At 44.5% G+C, this 13,936-nt stretch overlaps 1 protein-coding gene across 6 annotated transcripts in view; it reads left to right on the forward strand.

Annotated features, from left to right (window-relative positions):
• col14a1a (collagen, type XIV, alpha 1a) overlaps window positions 1-13,936 on the forward strand; it is a 273,774-nt gene that overhangs the window by 165,436 nt on the left and 94,402 nt on the right. For 5 of the 6 annotated variants that reach the window (XM_072261042.1, XM_072261032.1, XM_072261062.1 and 2 more), the window contains exons 18-23: window positions 815-874; window positions 1,458-1,600; window positions 7,802-7,931; window positions 8,638-8,760; window positions 10,012-10,161; window positions 11,116-11,232. In XM_072261042.1, the coding sequence (XP_072117143.1) occupies window positions 815-874; window positions 1,458-1,600; window positions 7,802-7,931; window positions 8,638-8,760; window positions 10,012-10,161; window positions 11,116-11,232 (723 nt within the window). The remainder of the gene's footprint in view (window positions 1-814; window positions 875-1,457; window positions 1,601-7,801; window positions 7,932-8,637; window positions 8,761-10,011; window positions 10,162-11,115; window positions 11,233-13,936) is intronic. The other variant, XM_072261071.1, reaches the window with a different exon arrangement.

Below are 13,936 nucleotides of genomic sequence, written 5' to 3' on the forward strand. Positions count from 1 at the left end.
GCTTTCAGGGTACTTGGAGGAACATGATAGATCAGGCCAAAGTCAGCATAGTTTCCTTAAGGGGAAATCTTGCCTGAAAAATCTGTTGGAATTCTTTGAGGAAATAACAAAGGAGAATTGGTGGATGCTTACGTGGATTTTCAAAAGGCCTTTGGCAAGGTGCCACACATGAGAGGGTCCAGAGGAAAGTTACGAGAACGATTCCAGGAATGAATGGGTTAACATATGGGGAGCACCGGATGGCTCTGGGCCTGTACTCGCTGGAGTTTAGAAGAATGAGGGGAGATCTCATTGAAACCTATCAAATATTAAAAGGCTTAGATATAGTGGATATGATGAGGATGATTCCTGTAGTGGATGAGTCTAGGACCAGAGGGCCTAGCATAGTATAGAGGGATGTCCATTTGCAACAAAGATGAGAAGGCAATTTTTTAGCCAGAAGGTGCTGAATCTGTGGAAATTGTTGCCACAGACTGGTGTGGAGGGCAGATTATTGAGTACATTTGAAGCAGAGGTTGATGGGTTCTTGATTAGTCTGGGCATCAAAGTTTAGGGGGAGAAGGCATGAGAATGGGATTGAAAGGCATAATAAATCTGCCATGATGGAATGGCTGAGTGGACTTAATGGGCCAAATGGCCCAATTATGCTCCTATGTCTATGGTTTTATGGTGTTTGCTCATTAAATTCACACGTTTATTCAATTAATAAACTGACTGGGGAAAACTCAGATCCACATAATGAAATAAATATAAGATTTTATTCTGGATGGTGATATGTTGTAAAATTAATCTTAACTCTATTTCCAAATTGCAGTTCAGCAAATAGTCACGACAACACCAACCACTACAACCACTCTTCCTCCAACTACAGTAGGTATGTAGTTAATGAGAAAACTTTATCAGTAATGTTGAATAAGTGGAATCTATAAATCCAAAGCATAGGAGTGGTATGGCTGGGGGCAGTGTGGTGGTTGTGGAAGGAAGAAGGTGAGAGCTGGGGCAGTGGAAGGGCTGGGGTGTATTTAGAGTGAGGGCTTTGGAGTTAGGAAATGTAGAACAGGAGCTGATTGGTGTGATGATCACTGCTTCATTGTTAAAGGAGCAGTAAATGGGAGACACTTGTTCACGCCTGATTCCTGACACAGCAACACTATCACCATCTAAGTCAAGGTCGTGATTATTGTCAAACGCACACATATGTATGCACAGGTGCAATGAAAAACTTGCTTGTAGCAGCACCACAGCCACATCGCATTAGATGAGCAGCATTCAGAAGAAAAAAATAACTTGGAAATTGTACACAGTTTTCACAAGAAAGAGCACAATCAGCTGTGTGACCCCGTACTTCCATTCTCACAATTCCATACCGTCTCAGCAACCAATTGCTGCCCAAGGACGAGTACCAAGTCTATTCCCAAAGCTCCAGGTTCTAATTCACTCTGCTTTGTTTGGCTTAGTTGTCCGATCTGGAATAAGGAACCTGGTCCTGGATGACGAGACCACGTTCAGTGTCCATGTGTCGTGGGAGCCTGCTGATTCCTTCATCACCCAGTACAGAGTCTCCTACGTCTCTCTCAAAGGAGATCGGGCGGAAGAAACGGTAAGCATGGTCGGTATGAGTCTTCAGATGTTTACTTTGGTATCTAGAACTGTCCTTACCAGTACAAGGCTGAGCAAAGGGTAACCTGTGAGTGTGAAGAGGAGAGCAACATCTTCGGTTTTTAACACATAACATCTCACTTGTTTAAAATTATTGTTGTCATTGTACATGGTGGTACCTATACAGGTGGAGTTACAGACCAGTATTCTGAGGCTTCAGTTAGTGACGGTCTTTTCTTGTCTGTGCCTCTTAGGCATGGAATGTAGCTGGAAATAGACTGCCAAACCCCTTGTAAGTGTACCTCCCTGCTAAGTCATAATGGCGGAACATCTTCCCTGTTCCTGAAAATTATGTAGAGCCTAATTCTTCCACAATTATTTCAAATGTCCCTTCCCTCGAAACATAATTAGTCAGTATTTTTAAAAATCAGCTTTGATATCACTTTAGTATGGCTCCACTGTCTGGTGAAAGAGCTATAGTGGGATCTTTTGCGTTGTCTGAGAATTCTACTGTGCAAATGGTTGCAGAGCCAGCTTGACGATGGGGGTGTGGTGAATGTCAAGGGCCTCCTGAACTGACTCATGGGGACCCACGCCAGGAAGGGCGAGTTCTCTACATGGGTCTTTGTGCACAGTTTCACCAGTGCCAAGTGCCACAGTCCTACAGTTCTGAGCCGTGGGCTGTCCATGCAACGTCTGCCTGCTCTGTCTGGGAACTGAATTGGAGCTTTGTGCAATTATGATGATTATGAAGACACGTAGTCCTCTTTTATTGTCATTTAGTAATGCATGCATTAAGAAATGATACAATATTTCCTCCGGTGTGATATCACAAAACACAGGACAAACCAAGACTGAAAAAACTGACAAAACCACGTAATTATAACATATAGTTACAACAGTGCAACAATACCATAACTTGATGAAGAAAGTCCATGAGCACAGTAAAGTTCAAAGTCTCTCAAATGTCCCACATCTCACGCAGACGGGAGAAGGAAGAAAACTCTCCCTGCCATGCCCGACCACAGTCCGACCCTGAGTCATCCGAAAACTTTGAGCCTCCGATCAGCCCTCCAACACCGAATACCAAGCACCATCTCTATCCGAAAGATTCGACCTCAAGCTCGGTCGTCAGCAGCAGGCAAAGCCGGGGATTTTGGGGCCTTCCCTCCGGAAGATTTCTCGATCGCGCAGTAACAATGGCAGCGAACTGGCGTTTCAGAAATTTCTCCAGATTGTGCTTTCACGTCTGTCTCCATCGAATCAGAATTGTCCACGGCCCCTATTTAACGGATACGATATCATTTTCACTGGAGGGCTGTGCACGCACAGCGCGCGGCTATCTCCTCCTCCTCCTCCTTAGGCATTAATTACTAGAATGTTAGCAGACTGAAGGGTTAGAGTGTTTAAAAAGGTCGAGAATCTGGTTGGGTATTTAACTAACTCTTTGGTTGGGAGGCACAGCTCCAATCTGCTAATTAAATTTGCCAACGACACAACATTGATTGGCCTCATCTCAATCAATAACGAGGTGGTCTACAGGGAGGAAGTCATCTCTCCGACACAGTAGTGACAAGAAAACAGCCTCTCCCTCAATGTCGCAAAAACAAAGGAGCTGGTTGTGGATTACAGAAGGAATGGAGACAGGCTAACCCCTATTGATATCAATGGATCTGGGGTTGAGAGGGTAAACAGCTTCAAGTTCCTCAGCATCCACATCACTGAGGACCTCACGTGGTCTGTACACAACAGCGCCTCTTTCACCTCAGACAGTTGAAGAAGTTTGGTATGGGTGCTCAAATCCTAAGAACTTTCTACAGGGGCATAATTGAGAGCATCCTGACAGGCTGCATCACTGCCTGGTATGAGAACTGTACCTCCCTGAATCACAGGGCTCTGCAGAGAGTGGTGCGGACAGCCCAGCATATCTGTAGTTGTGATCTTCCCATGATTCAGGACATTTACAAGGACAGGTGTGTAAAAAGGGCCCGTAGGATCATTGGGAATGCAAACCATCCCAACTATAATCTATTCCAGCTGCTACCATCCGGGAAATGGTACCGCAGCATAAAAGCCAGGACCAACAGGCAGCGGGACAACCTCTTCCACCATGCCATCAGACTGATGAACTCACGCTGACTTGAGTGTACTCTATATTACATCGACTGTTCTATTTACTATAAATGATTATTAATTACGATGGTTGCACATTTAGACGGAGACATGACATAAAGATTTTTACTCCTCATGTATGTGAAGGATGTAAGTAATAAAGTCAATTCAATTCAATATGATGAAATACTGTAGCAGAGGACTCTTACTGAATTTGTTCAGCTTCACTTTTGGAGATAACTGATTTATGAAATGAAGTTTTATTACAGTGTCTGTTACAACAGTTGAAAACAACACTATTTTTGGCACTAGTTTGGCTATTAATAGTAAAGCAAGATAATCAGCAAATGAATGCAGTCACTAAATGTGACCTTTTGTGCCTGAAAAGAGCTCAGTATGTAGACATATGTAACTAAGGGCTACAGTTGTATCTCTCGCTGGCTTGAAGAAGCAAGCCAACAGGGACTTAATGAACATGAAATCAAAACCAGGCACTGTTCCATTCCTAATGGCCTAGTGGGACCAGTAATGTTTTCCTTCCCTTTCTTGCCCATGAGATCTATCCTCAGTTCCCTACAGTTTCTGGGCTAGGCCTACCTAAAGATGTGATATCAAACCCTCAACAACATCCACCTCTGTCTCGGTGTCATCTCCTCCTAACTCCCAGTGGACCATGACCTCACCGTTGAACATCGGTCCATTGTCTCCTAGATCAGCGGTCCCCAACCACTGGGCCGCGGACCGGTACCGGGCCACAGAGCATGCGCTACCGGGCCGCGAGGAAGCGATATGATTTGGTCAGCTGCACCTTTCCTCATTTCCTGTCACGGCCACCGATCAGCCATTACGCATGCGAGGTCATGACCCGCGCGTCATCTGTGTCAGGGTGGGAAGGAGATCAACTCCTCGAGCTTGCAAGTGAGCTGAAAAGTATGTTTGACATAACATCTCTGTTGGCATTTTGGATCAAAGTCAAGGCTAAGTATCCTGAGATAGCCACGAAAGCACTGAAAACGTTGCTTTCATTTCCAACATTTTTCTGCGAAGCAGAGTTTTCTGCAATGAATGCAACAAAAGCTAAATTGTGGAATAGACTGGACATAAGGAACCCCCTTCGATATCGCTGTCTCCCATCACCCCTCGATAGGACCGTGTTGTTGCAGGAAAACAAGCCCAGGGCTCCCACTGATTCAGCAATATTGGTGTGTTGCAATGATTTTATATATTTATACGGGGAAAATATGTGCTGTGTGTTTAATATCCAAATGTTATGATGCTATTGACTTATAAGTGACCCTATAACAATTACAGCATGGAAACAGGCCTTCTCAGCCCTTCTAGTCCGTGCCGAACGCTACTCTCAACTAGTCCCACCAACCTGCACACAGCCCATAACCTTCCATTCCTTTCCTGTCCATATACCTATCCAATTTTTCTTTAAATGATAATATCGAACCTGCCTCTACCACTTCTACTGGAAGTTTGTTCAACACCTACTTCAAACTCCCCTGTCCTCCCCTGATAATTGACTTATCACTATATTCATGCGAGGAAAATATGCGCTGTGTGTTTAATATTAAATTTGTTAGGTAAACCCTTTTAGAGACAAAATTGAGTGTATTACCCACTTATCGCCTATATTCCAGTAGTGATTAACACCCACCCCCACGAACAGAATCGCCAAAAAGGATTTGCTGGTGGGGGGGGGGGAATCGGCAGGTACACGCATGCGCACTGGGGTGCACGCGCAAGGTTTCATGGTCATTGTAGTCCTTCTGGGTAAACAACGCATTTGACTGCTACTCTTGTCCGTTGGCAACCTTACCCCCCCCCCCCCCCCCCCCCGGTCGGCCGGTCCACAAGAATATTGTCAATATTAAACCGGTCCGCAATGCAAAAAAGGTTGGGGACCCCTGTCCTAGATGGTCAGGAGCCTCATTTCCTTGGGAGGTCTTTCCTCCTCATTGTCTAACCTTTACAACCTTCCAACCCCTTTGTCCTACAATCGTATCTATTTCCGTGTTTCTGTTATCTCTCTTTCTCTCTTCACTCTTTTATTCATACGCTGACTTTTCACCCTCCCTGTAAAATCCTACATTAATCTATCAAGCAGTCAGCTTCAACAAAAGTATCCCCATGACAACCGGAGCATCACCTTCTCAGAGATATCCCTTTTGTCCCATCCATCTCTCCCCAATCCTTTATACAGCTTAAAACTACATTGTTTTCCTAATTTTACGGTTCTGATAAAGGTTCACAGAGATCAATCATTAACCCTATTCCCCCCCTCCCCCCTCCCCCCTGTCCCTGTCCCTGTGTCTCTACAGATGCTGCCTAATCTGTTGAGTGTTTCCAGGGTCTTTTTTTTATTTCAGACTTCCAGCATCTGCAGCTCTTTGATTTTCAATTGACCTTATGTTTCCATGGCCAGTTTTACAATCCCAGTTCTTTCCAAACCTGAACTCATCACAGAGCTCTACGCATCCTCCACTTGTGCCAAAGCCTATTTCCATCTGTCTGTGTCTTAATGTAACTTCCATTCCAGAAAAGCTCCCTTTTATCAATCTATCCTTGTCAGGACCTTCCATTGCCTGTCCCTTTCTCCCACCAGCACTACACTGGGGAAAAACTATTGGACTAATGAGGATAAAGACTGACAAGTGCCCTCAGTAGTTGGGAAGATGTTGGAGTCGATTATTAAGGATGAGGTCTCTGGGTACTTGGAGACACATGATAAATTGGGCCGTATTCAGCATGGTTTCCTCAACGAAATACCTTGCCTGACAAGTCTGTTGGAATTCTTTGGAGAAATAATGAGTAGGATAGACAAAGGAGAATGAGCTGATATTGTGTACTGTACTTGAATTTTGAGAAGGCCTTTGACAAGGTGCCACACATGAGGCTGCTTAGCCAAATTGTAGTGAATCTGTGGAACTTTTTCCCCACAGGCAGCTGTGGAGGCCAAGTCTTTATGTATATTTAAGGCAGAGGTTCATAGATTCTTGATTGGTCAGGGCATGAAGGGGTACAGGGGAAGATGGCAGGAGATTTGGGCTGAGAGGAAAAATGGATCAGCCATGATGAAATGGTAGAGCAGACTCAATGGGCCAAATGGCCTAATTCTGCTTCTATATCTTATGCTTATGGTCTTAACAGGGTGATTAAAACTGAACAGAACATTACAAATATGGAATGGAATATTCCAAATGCTTCACCAATGTCTCATACAACTGCAACATAACACCCCAGGTGGCTTAGATCTGGTGAGCAAGGGCCACTGACTGAAGGCAGTGATGGGAGGGATTTCTTTTGCTCAAGGAGTTGTGGATCTTTGGGATTCCCTACCCCAGTGAACTGTGGAGGTGGAATCATTGAACAGATTCGGGCAGAGATTGACACATGTTTCAATGACAAGGAGTATGGAGGGAGTAAGTGGTGTTGAGGCCACGATTGGATCAACCATGATCTTCATTGATGATAGGGCGAGCTCTAGGAACCTATTCTCTGCTCTTGTGTTCCTGGTGATCTCGTTTAACGCTCTGAGAACTTTTTGATCACGGCAACATAGTAGTTGATTAGTTAGCATAATCCCTTACAGCACCAGTGATCAAGGTACTAATCCCGTCACTGCCTGTAAGATGTTCTGCGTGTGACCATGTGGGTTTCTTCAGGGTTCTTCCTCCCACATTCTGAAGACGTATGGGTAAGGGTTAGTAAGTTGTGGACTCGCTACATTGGTGCATTTTGCTCTGTTTTGACATTTGGGTATACGTGTGACAAATGGAGCTTACCTACCTTTACCTTTGCACCTCACTTCTACCTGTGGAAGTTGTGACACTGGTTACCTAATTCATGAGCTGCGGGTGTGAACCAGACTCCCTCTCTGCCTCCCCACCTCGTTCTCCTCCTTATAAATTGTTGCTCATACCAAGCTCTTGCCCTGCGTCCCCACACCTCCTTATCTGGTTCAGGTCAAACTTTCTGTCATGTTCACCCTTCTGTGGAGTACGTTTGGAAGTAGTAATCACTTCAAAGAGCTGTGAGCTTCTCCTCCATTATATGCCAACTGCTGACTGTCCATGTTATTCAGGTGATGGTTCCAGGGAAAGAGAACAACCTCATCCTCCAACCTCTGCTTTCGGACACCGCATACCAAATTACAGTAACGCCGATTTATGTCGACGGAGAAGGCGCCAGCCTCACGGTTACAGGGAAGACATGTAAGTGAGGGGTCCACTTAATGAGGTAACTCCTATCCATCTGGGGGAGCAGGTGGGGTGAAGCAACCTCGATGGTGAAATGACTGGAAGTACATCTGGCCTGGCTGATCCACCAGCTGTTCCTCAGCCTTCGTAGCTGGGAATGTCTGTGTCGGTGCAGGAGTGAAGGAGGGGAGAGAATGAGCAAGGAAAAGAGTGAGGCTGGGGGAGTGGGAGGAGAGTGAGAGATGGTGAAGGAAGGTCAGTAGGGCGAGGAAGAGAGTTAGAGAGACGTTTAGGAAGGGAGAAGAATGCTGTGAAGTGGAGAGAGAGAGGCTGTGCAAGGGAGGGGGACTGTCTGTGTGGTGCAGAGGGAGGAGGTAAACTGCAAGAGGGAGCAGCGGCGTGGGAGAAAACAAAACTATGGGAGCACACTCCTTTTTGTCTTTAAAGTGGTGACTCAGGAATATTTCTTTCCACCGGAGAGGCAGGTGGTCTCACTGAAGAGTGCAGTTGTGATGGTGACAACTGTGCTGGTACGGCATTGCCCATCCTGAATTTGGTGCTCAAATCCCTGAAGCTGGTTCTCAAACCCGCAATACCCTGACCCTATGGGGCCAGTGTGGCCCCTCAGCAACAGCTGTCCACGGAGACTGGGCAGTTTATTAATTTGATGAACATTTTTACAAAACACTGAATTACCTCTAGTGATTACTTCTGATTGCAGTGGCACTGTCCGGTCCCACAAACCTGCAAGTGTCGGATGAATGGTACAACCGTTTCCGGATTAGATGGGACCCTCCACCATCACCAACTATGGGCTACCGAGTGGTGTACACCTCTGCATCTGGTATTTCTATCTTTGTTCAGTAAAGCTAAGAAGATGTCTTAACATTTTACAAAAACTTTTAAGTATGCATGGTTCTATCCCAGTTACAATTTGGACAGTGGGGGAAAGGCCAGAACAGACATGATGGGTTGAAGGGCCTTCTCCTTGCTGAGGTATTGAATTGCCTCACAAGGGTTCAAAGTGGGTTGATGGATTCCTGTGATGGAGGTGTTGTTCTACGAAGGTGGTCAGTAAGGTCTGACATTAGTACACACACATAGAACGGTTGTGCCAGGCTATTTAAACTAGTAATTAAACGCCTAACCAAACTAATCTCTTCTGCCTACGTAACATCCATATCCGTCCGTTTCTCTGCACATTCATGTGTCTCTCTAAGAATCTCTAAAATGTTTTTATTGTATTTGTCTCCACCACCAGCCCTGGCAATACATTCCAGACACCCACTTCTCTCTCTGCTTTAAAAACACTTGCCCTGCACACCTCTTTTACATTTCCACTCCTCCCCCCACGCTCCCCCACCTTAAAAGCACGTACGCTAGTATTTGATATTTCAATTTGGAGAGAAAGATGCCAGTTGTTTGTTACATCTATGCCTCTCAATCTTACAAATTTCTGTCAGGTTTCCCCTTCAGCCACTGCTGCTACAGAGAAAAGAATTAAAGTTTGTCCAACTTCTCCTCAAAGCACGTGCCCTCTGACTGAGGTAACATCCTGCTAACCCACCTCCATGCCCTTGTCACAGCTCCCACATCCTTCCTGTAATGGGGTGAGCAGAACTGAATATAATTCTCCATATATGGCCTAATCGGAGCTTTATATTCTCTGGACACCCGAGTTATCAGATACTAATGGGATTGCTTTACTGGGAGCTGCCAAAATGGGCTAGATGTCCTTCTTACTTCATTATTGCAACACAGGTAGGCCCTTCCACTGAACTGATAGAATTCATGAAGGATCTGGGACTAACACTCAATGTTTCTGTTTGTCCATATTCCCATCTGAACTTTGAAATTGGGTTATTATTGTCACATGCGCCATAATGCAGTGAAAAGCTTGTCATATCAGATTTGGATCTTTTTCAGATTACTTCTGATTCAGCTCTCAGTTTCTCTGGAACAGTGGTTGCCAACTTGGGGCCCATGGACCCTTGCTGGATGGTATTGGTCAATGGCATTTAAAAAAAAGCTGGGAGCCCCTGCTCCAGAAGAGATGTTCACGGTGTGATTCCTCTGTATTTGTTGTCACTTTCAGCTCCTGGGCCAGTTCTAGATACCTTTGTTGGAGATGACGTGAACACCATGTTCATTCTTAACCTACTCAGTGGAACCGAATACCTCGTCAAAGTGTTTGCAACGTACTCCACGGGTTCCAGCAAGCCGCTGATAGGAAGAGCCAAGACACGTAAGATGTTTTCTCTACCTGTGTCGATGCTGAGGATTGTGCTGCTTCCTGAAACGTGCATCCGAATCTTGAATTTGCCTTAACGGCACGTTAGGGCTCCCCGGAGAGGAGTGGTCGTGCCATGGGGTTGCCAGTGCTGCCAAGTCCAAATCTCTTCTATTTATGTGGAAGTTTCCATCTTCCTGGCCAAGCTCTGCTTGAGCTTTCACGGTAGTGCTCCAGCTCAGAGCCTGCGTGGTCTGGATGCTCCCAAGATTCATCAGCACTGACTCCATGGAGCCTGCTGTTGGGAATGCCCTTAGGATACCAGAGACTTCAGAAGCTGGAATACACAGCAACAAACTATCTGCTGGAGGAATTCAGCAAGTCGAGCAGCATCTGTGGGGAGAAACCAATTGTCAATATTTTGGGTTGAAACCTTACTTCAGATGTTGCTCAAACCCAATTTTCCTCCAGCAGATTGTTGCTTAGTGTACCTATGCAACCTTCCTGAGTACAGGATTCCATACAAATTTGTAAAGACATTAAGAGCAACAAACCAGATTTGTTTGTTTCTATCTTAATATTTTAAATTATTCATCTACTTTTATTTCTTAAAAATAGAAGTGTTTTATTTATTTTTCATTGCTAATATTCTTTGAATTTTGACAAATATCAGGAATGTTCAGAAGCTTATAAAATCCGTGACAGCTTTGGCAGATGGCAAGATAGGGCTTTGCCATCGGTCTAAGATTTGCAGAGATATTTTGTAGGTGTGGCTTATTCCGCACACCCATGTGACCTGATTCCATTACTTGAAGTCCAGACGTTACTTGCGTGAAATTAGATTTCCAGATTGCAACTCTGTAATAGATGCTTCATTCCCACCACTGGGGTCATAAATGCATGGTGTGAGTTTGAGTGTCTCCTCTGTCACGTGAAGCTAACTGTCCACTACCACAATCTCTCTTGTAGTATATCTCGGGGTGACAAATCTTGCCTCGTATGATGTTCGGATGACAACCATGTGCGCCCGCTGGCAGCTACACCAACATGCCACTACCTATAGAGTGCTTATCCAATCGCTCCAAGGTAAGTCCAAGTCAGAGAATGGCCTGCAATTGATTTGCACAGGGTCCAGCCTGTACCTCCGGTATCCACAGGAAGAGTTACTTTGAGGGAATGTAGGCATTGGAAAGAGCTGAGGGAGTAGTTCTAATCTCGTTGGAATCAAACAATTTGGATCAAGTTGTCTTAAGTTTGGGGAAACTTTGATCATTTTACCTCAGAAAGGATTTAGAGAAAGATGGAACAGGAAGCACAGGAAGGAACCATTCTGCATACACTGCTTATTTTGGAAAGAGTGATCCAATTAATTCCTCCAAAGGAGATATGAGACTGCAGGTGCTGGAATCTGGAGCAATCAACAATTTAGTGGAAAAAGAAATGCATCAAGCCACATCTGTTGAGGGGGAAAGATTGTCGATGTTTTGGTTTGAAATGTTGACAATTCCTCTCCTCCTGCAAATGCTGCTCAACTTGCTGAGTTCCTCCTGCAGATGGTTTGTTGCTCCTTGTTCCTCCAAAGGTTTTCCATTAAAATATTCCTTCAGTCCTCTACCAGTGCAAGATCTATGTATGCTTAGCCAGGTCCTGGTCAAGTTAAGCTGATATCCATTACGGTAACTGAGCAGCAGTTTTCGTAGATCTTTTTTTTCACTTCCTGAAATGCCAGAGCCTTTCCCTCACATACCGGACCAATATCAGGGGTGTGATAGACTTCTGTTCACTTGCCTGGATTAGTGCCGCTTAGCAAGCTCAACAGTGTCCAGCACAAAGCAGCCCATTCGATCAGCAGCACCTCCCTGAGCATTTCTTCCCTCTGCTACCAGTACACAAGAGCAGCGATATATACCGTCTACAGAATGCATTGCAGTTTGTCATTTGGGCTATTCCCACAGCACCTCCCACCACCCAGAAGGACAAGGGTAGCACGGGGATAGGGTCACCCCACCTCCCCTCCAAGTAACTCACTATTCCTGATTCGGAAGCCTATTGTCATTACTTGATCGTCATGGAGCCTAAATCCTGGAACTCCCTGCCCAGCAGCATTGTGGGAGAACCTTCACCAGTGCAGGACCACAGCAGCTCAAGATGACACCCTTCACCACCTTCCGTAAGGTACCGAGGAATGATTAGGAGCTTCTGTCCCTAGCCTTCTCCACCATGAGAGGATTTCAAAGTCAGAGTTTGTTGTCAAATGCACAGGTGCAATGAAAAACTGGCTTGCAGCAGCACCACAAGCCTTTTGATAAACTGCATTCACAAAAAAGCATGTATAAAACATAAATATTTCAAAATTTTCTCAAGGAACAACACAATTTGAACAAAGAGACTCAATCTTAGTGCAAAGTGATCAAAGTGACTGCAGTGTTGCTGAACTTTGGTGGCTATGATTTTGCGGGTTGTTTCAAGAGCTGATCAGTTGAAGAGAAGAAACGGTGCTTGAACCCTGATGGTGTGGGACTTACGGCTTCTATACCTCCTGCCCAACTTATACATTACTTACAAAATGAATATGTGCTGTTGCTAACTCTCCCTTAGATTAATCTGCTTGTACTTTAGAAAACATTCTGAAGGAAATCATTGTGGAGTGAAGACATAAACTAGCCCAAGAGATTGAAAAGCTGACACTGCCCTCTATAATAGCAGAGATGGAAATTCTCCTGACAGACTGTGAATGAGTCCCTTCAGAGTCGATCTCATTTTTTTTTACCACAACAGAACTGCACCCACTTACAGTTAACTATTGATTAGTTGCTGTGCAAAAGCTAAGTTTTTAGCAAAGTGTACAAGTTTATTCAGTTATTAACAGTGAAGTGATGTTATGAGATGGCGTGTAATATGATACCAACACTAGTAATATCTAGCTTTAAGTGCAAAATGTTGGTTACTGAATAGATTGATGCATTTGGTTTGGAATTAGTTTGGTACGTTTGGTTTATTGGTAAGTGAACGTTGTGAGTTCAGTACACTATCTAAGGTCCTGTCATCCTCATGAGAGCGTAAACTCAGTTCCTGCCTCCCTCTGCGTGGGGGGGGGGGGGTGCGGTGGTGGTGTGGAGATTCTTTAGTCTGTTTCAAGATAGGGATAATATTTTCCCACTTTTAACTTCGGATGAAGAAAAAATCTGGTCATTTTCTCACTGGAGTCTTGCTGGCCAGCCATTTCCTACATTACAACAGATACTACCTTTCCAGAAGTTGTGTGTTGATTGCATGATGTTTTAGAGTGTTCTGAAGGGTATATCAATATCATAGAATTTGCACTTACAGTATATAGCGCATATTGTGTTCTTTTCTAAATTAGCCAACAGCATTGCAAAGAACAAGTTCCTGGAAACTTTCTCCAGTGCAGGGACCACACTGTAAGAGAAAGCATGAGATACAACAGCACAGTTCAAATCGAGTCAAGTCATGTTCAGATTTATTGTCATCCAACTGTACATATATACAATCAAATGAAACGATGTTCCTTCAGACCACGGTGAACCCACAAAACATATATCACTCACAAACATAAAACAAAATATTGCCGTAAATAAGTTAATAAAATATTATTCAAAATGCATGTAGTACACAGCACAAAATAAACAGGAAACAGTACAGTAAGCAGCTCGCTGCCTTAGTGACGAGACCTCGGTAGTGGCAGAGTGTTCACGGTTGTCGGACTGTCCTTGTTGTGTCTCTCTGTAACTGAATCCTGTACTTACTGACAGAAGGTCAGTCCGTGTTA

The sequence above is a fragment of the Mobula birostris genome, chromosome 1 (assembly GCF_030028105.1).
Source record: "Mobula birostris isolate sMobBir1 chromosome 1, sMobBir1.hap1, whole genome shotgun sequence".
Lineage (NCBI taxonomy): Eukaryota > Metazoa > Chordata > Chondrichthyes > Myliobatiformes > Myliobatidae > Mobula > Mobula birostris.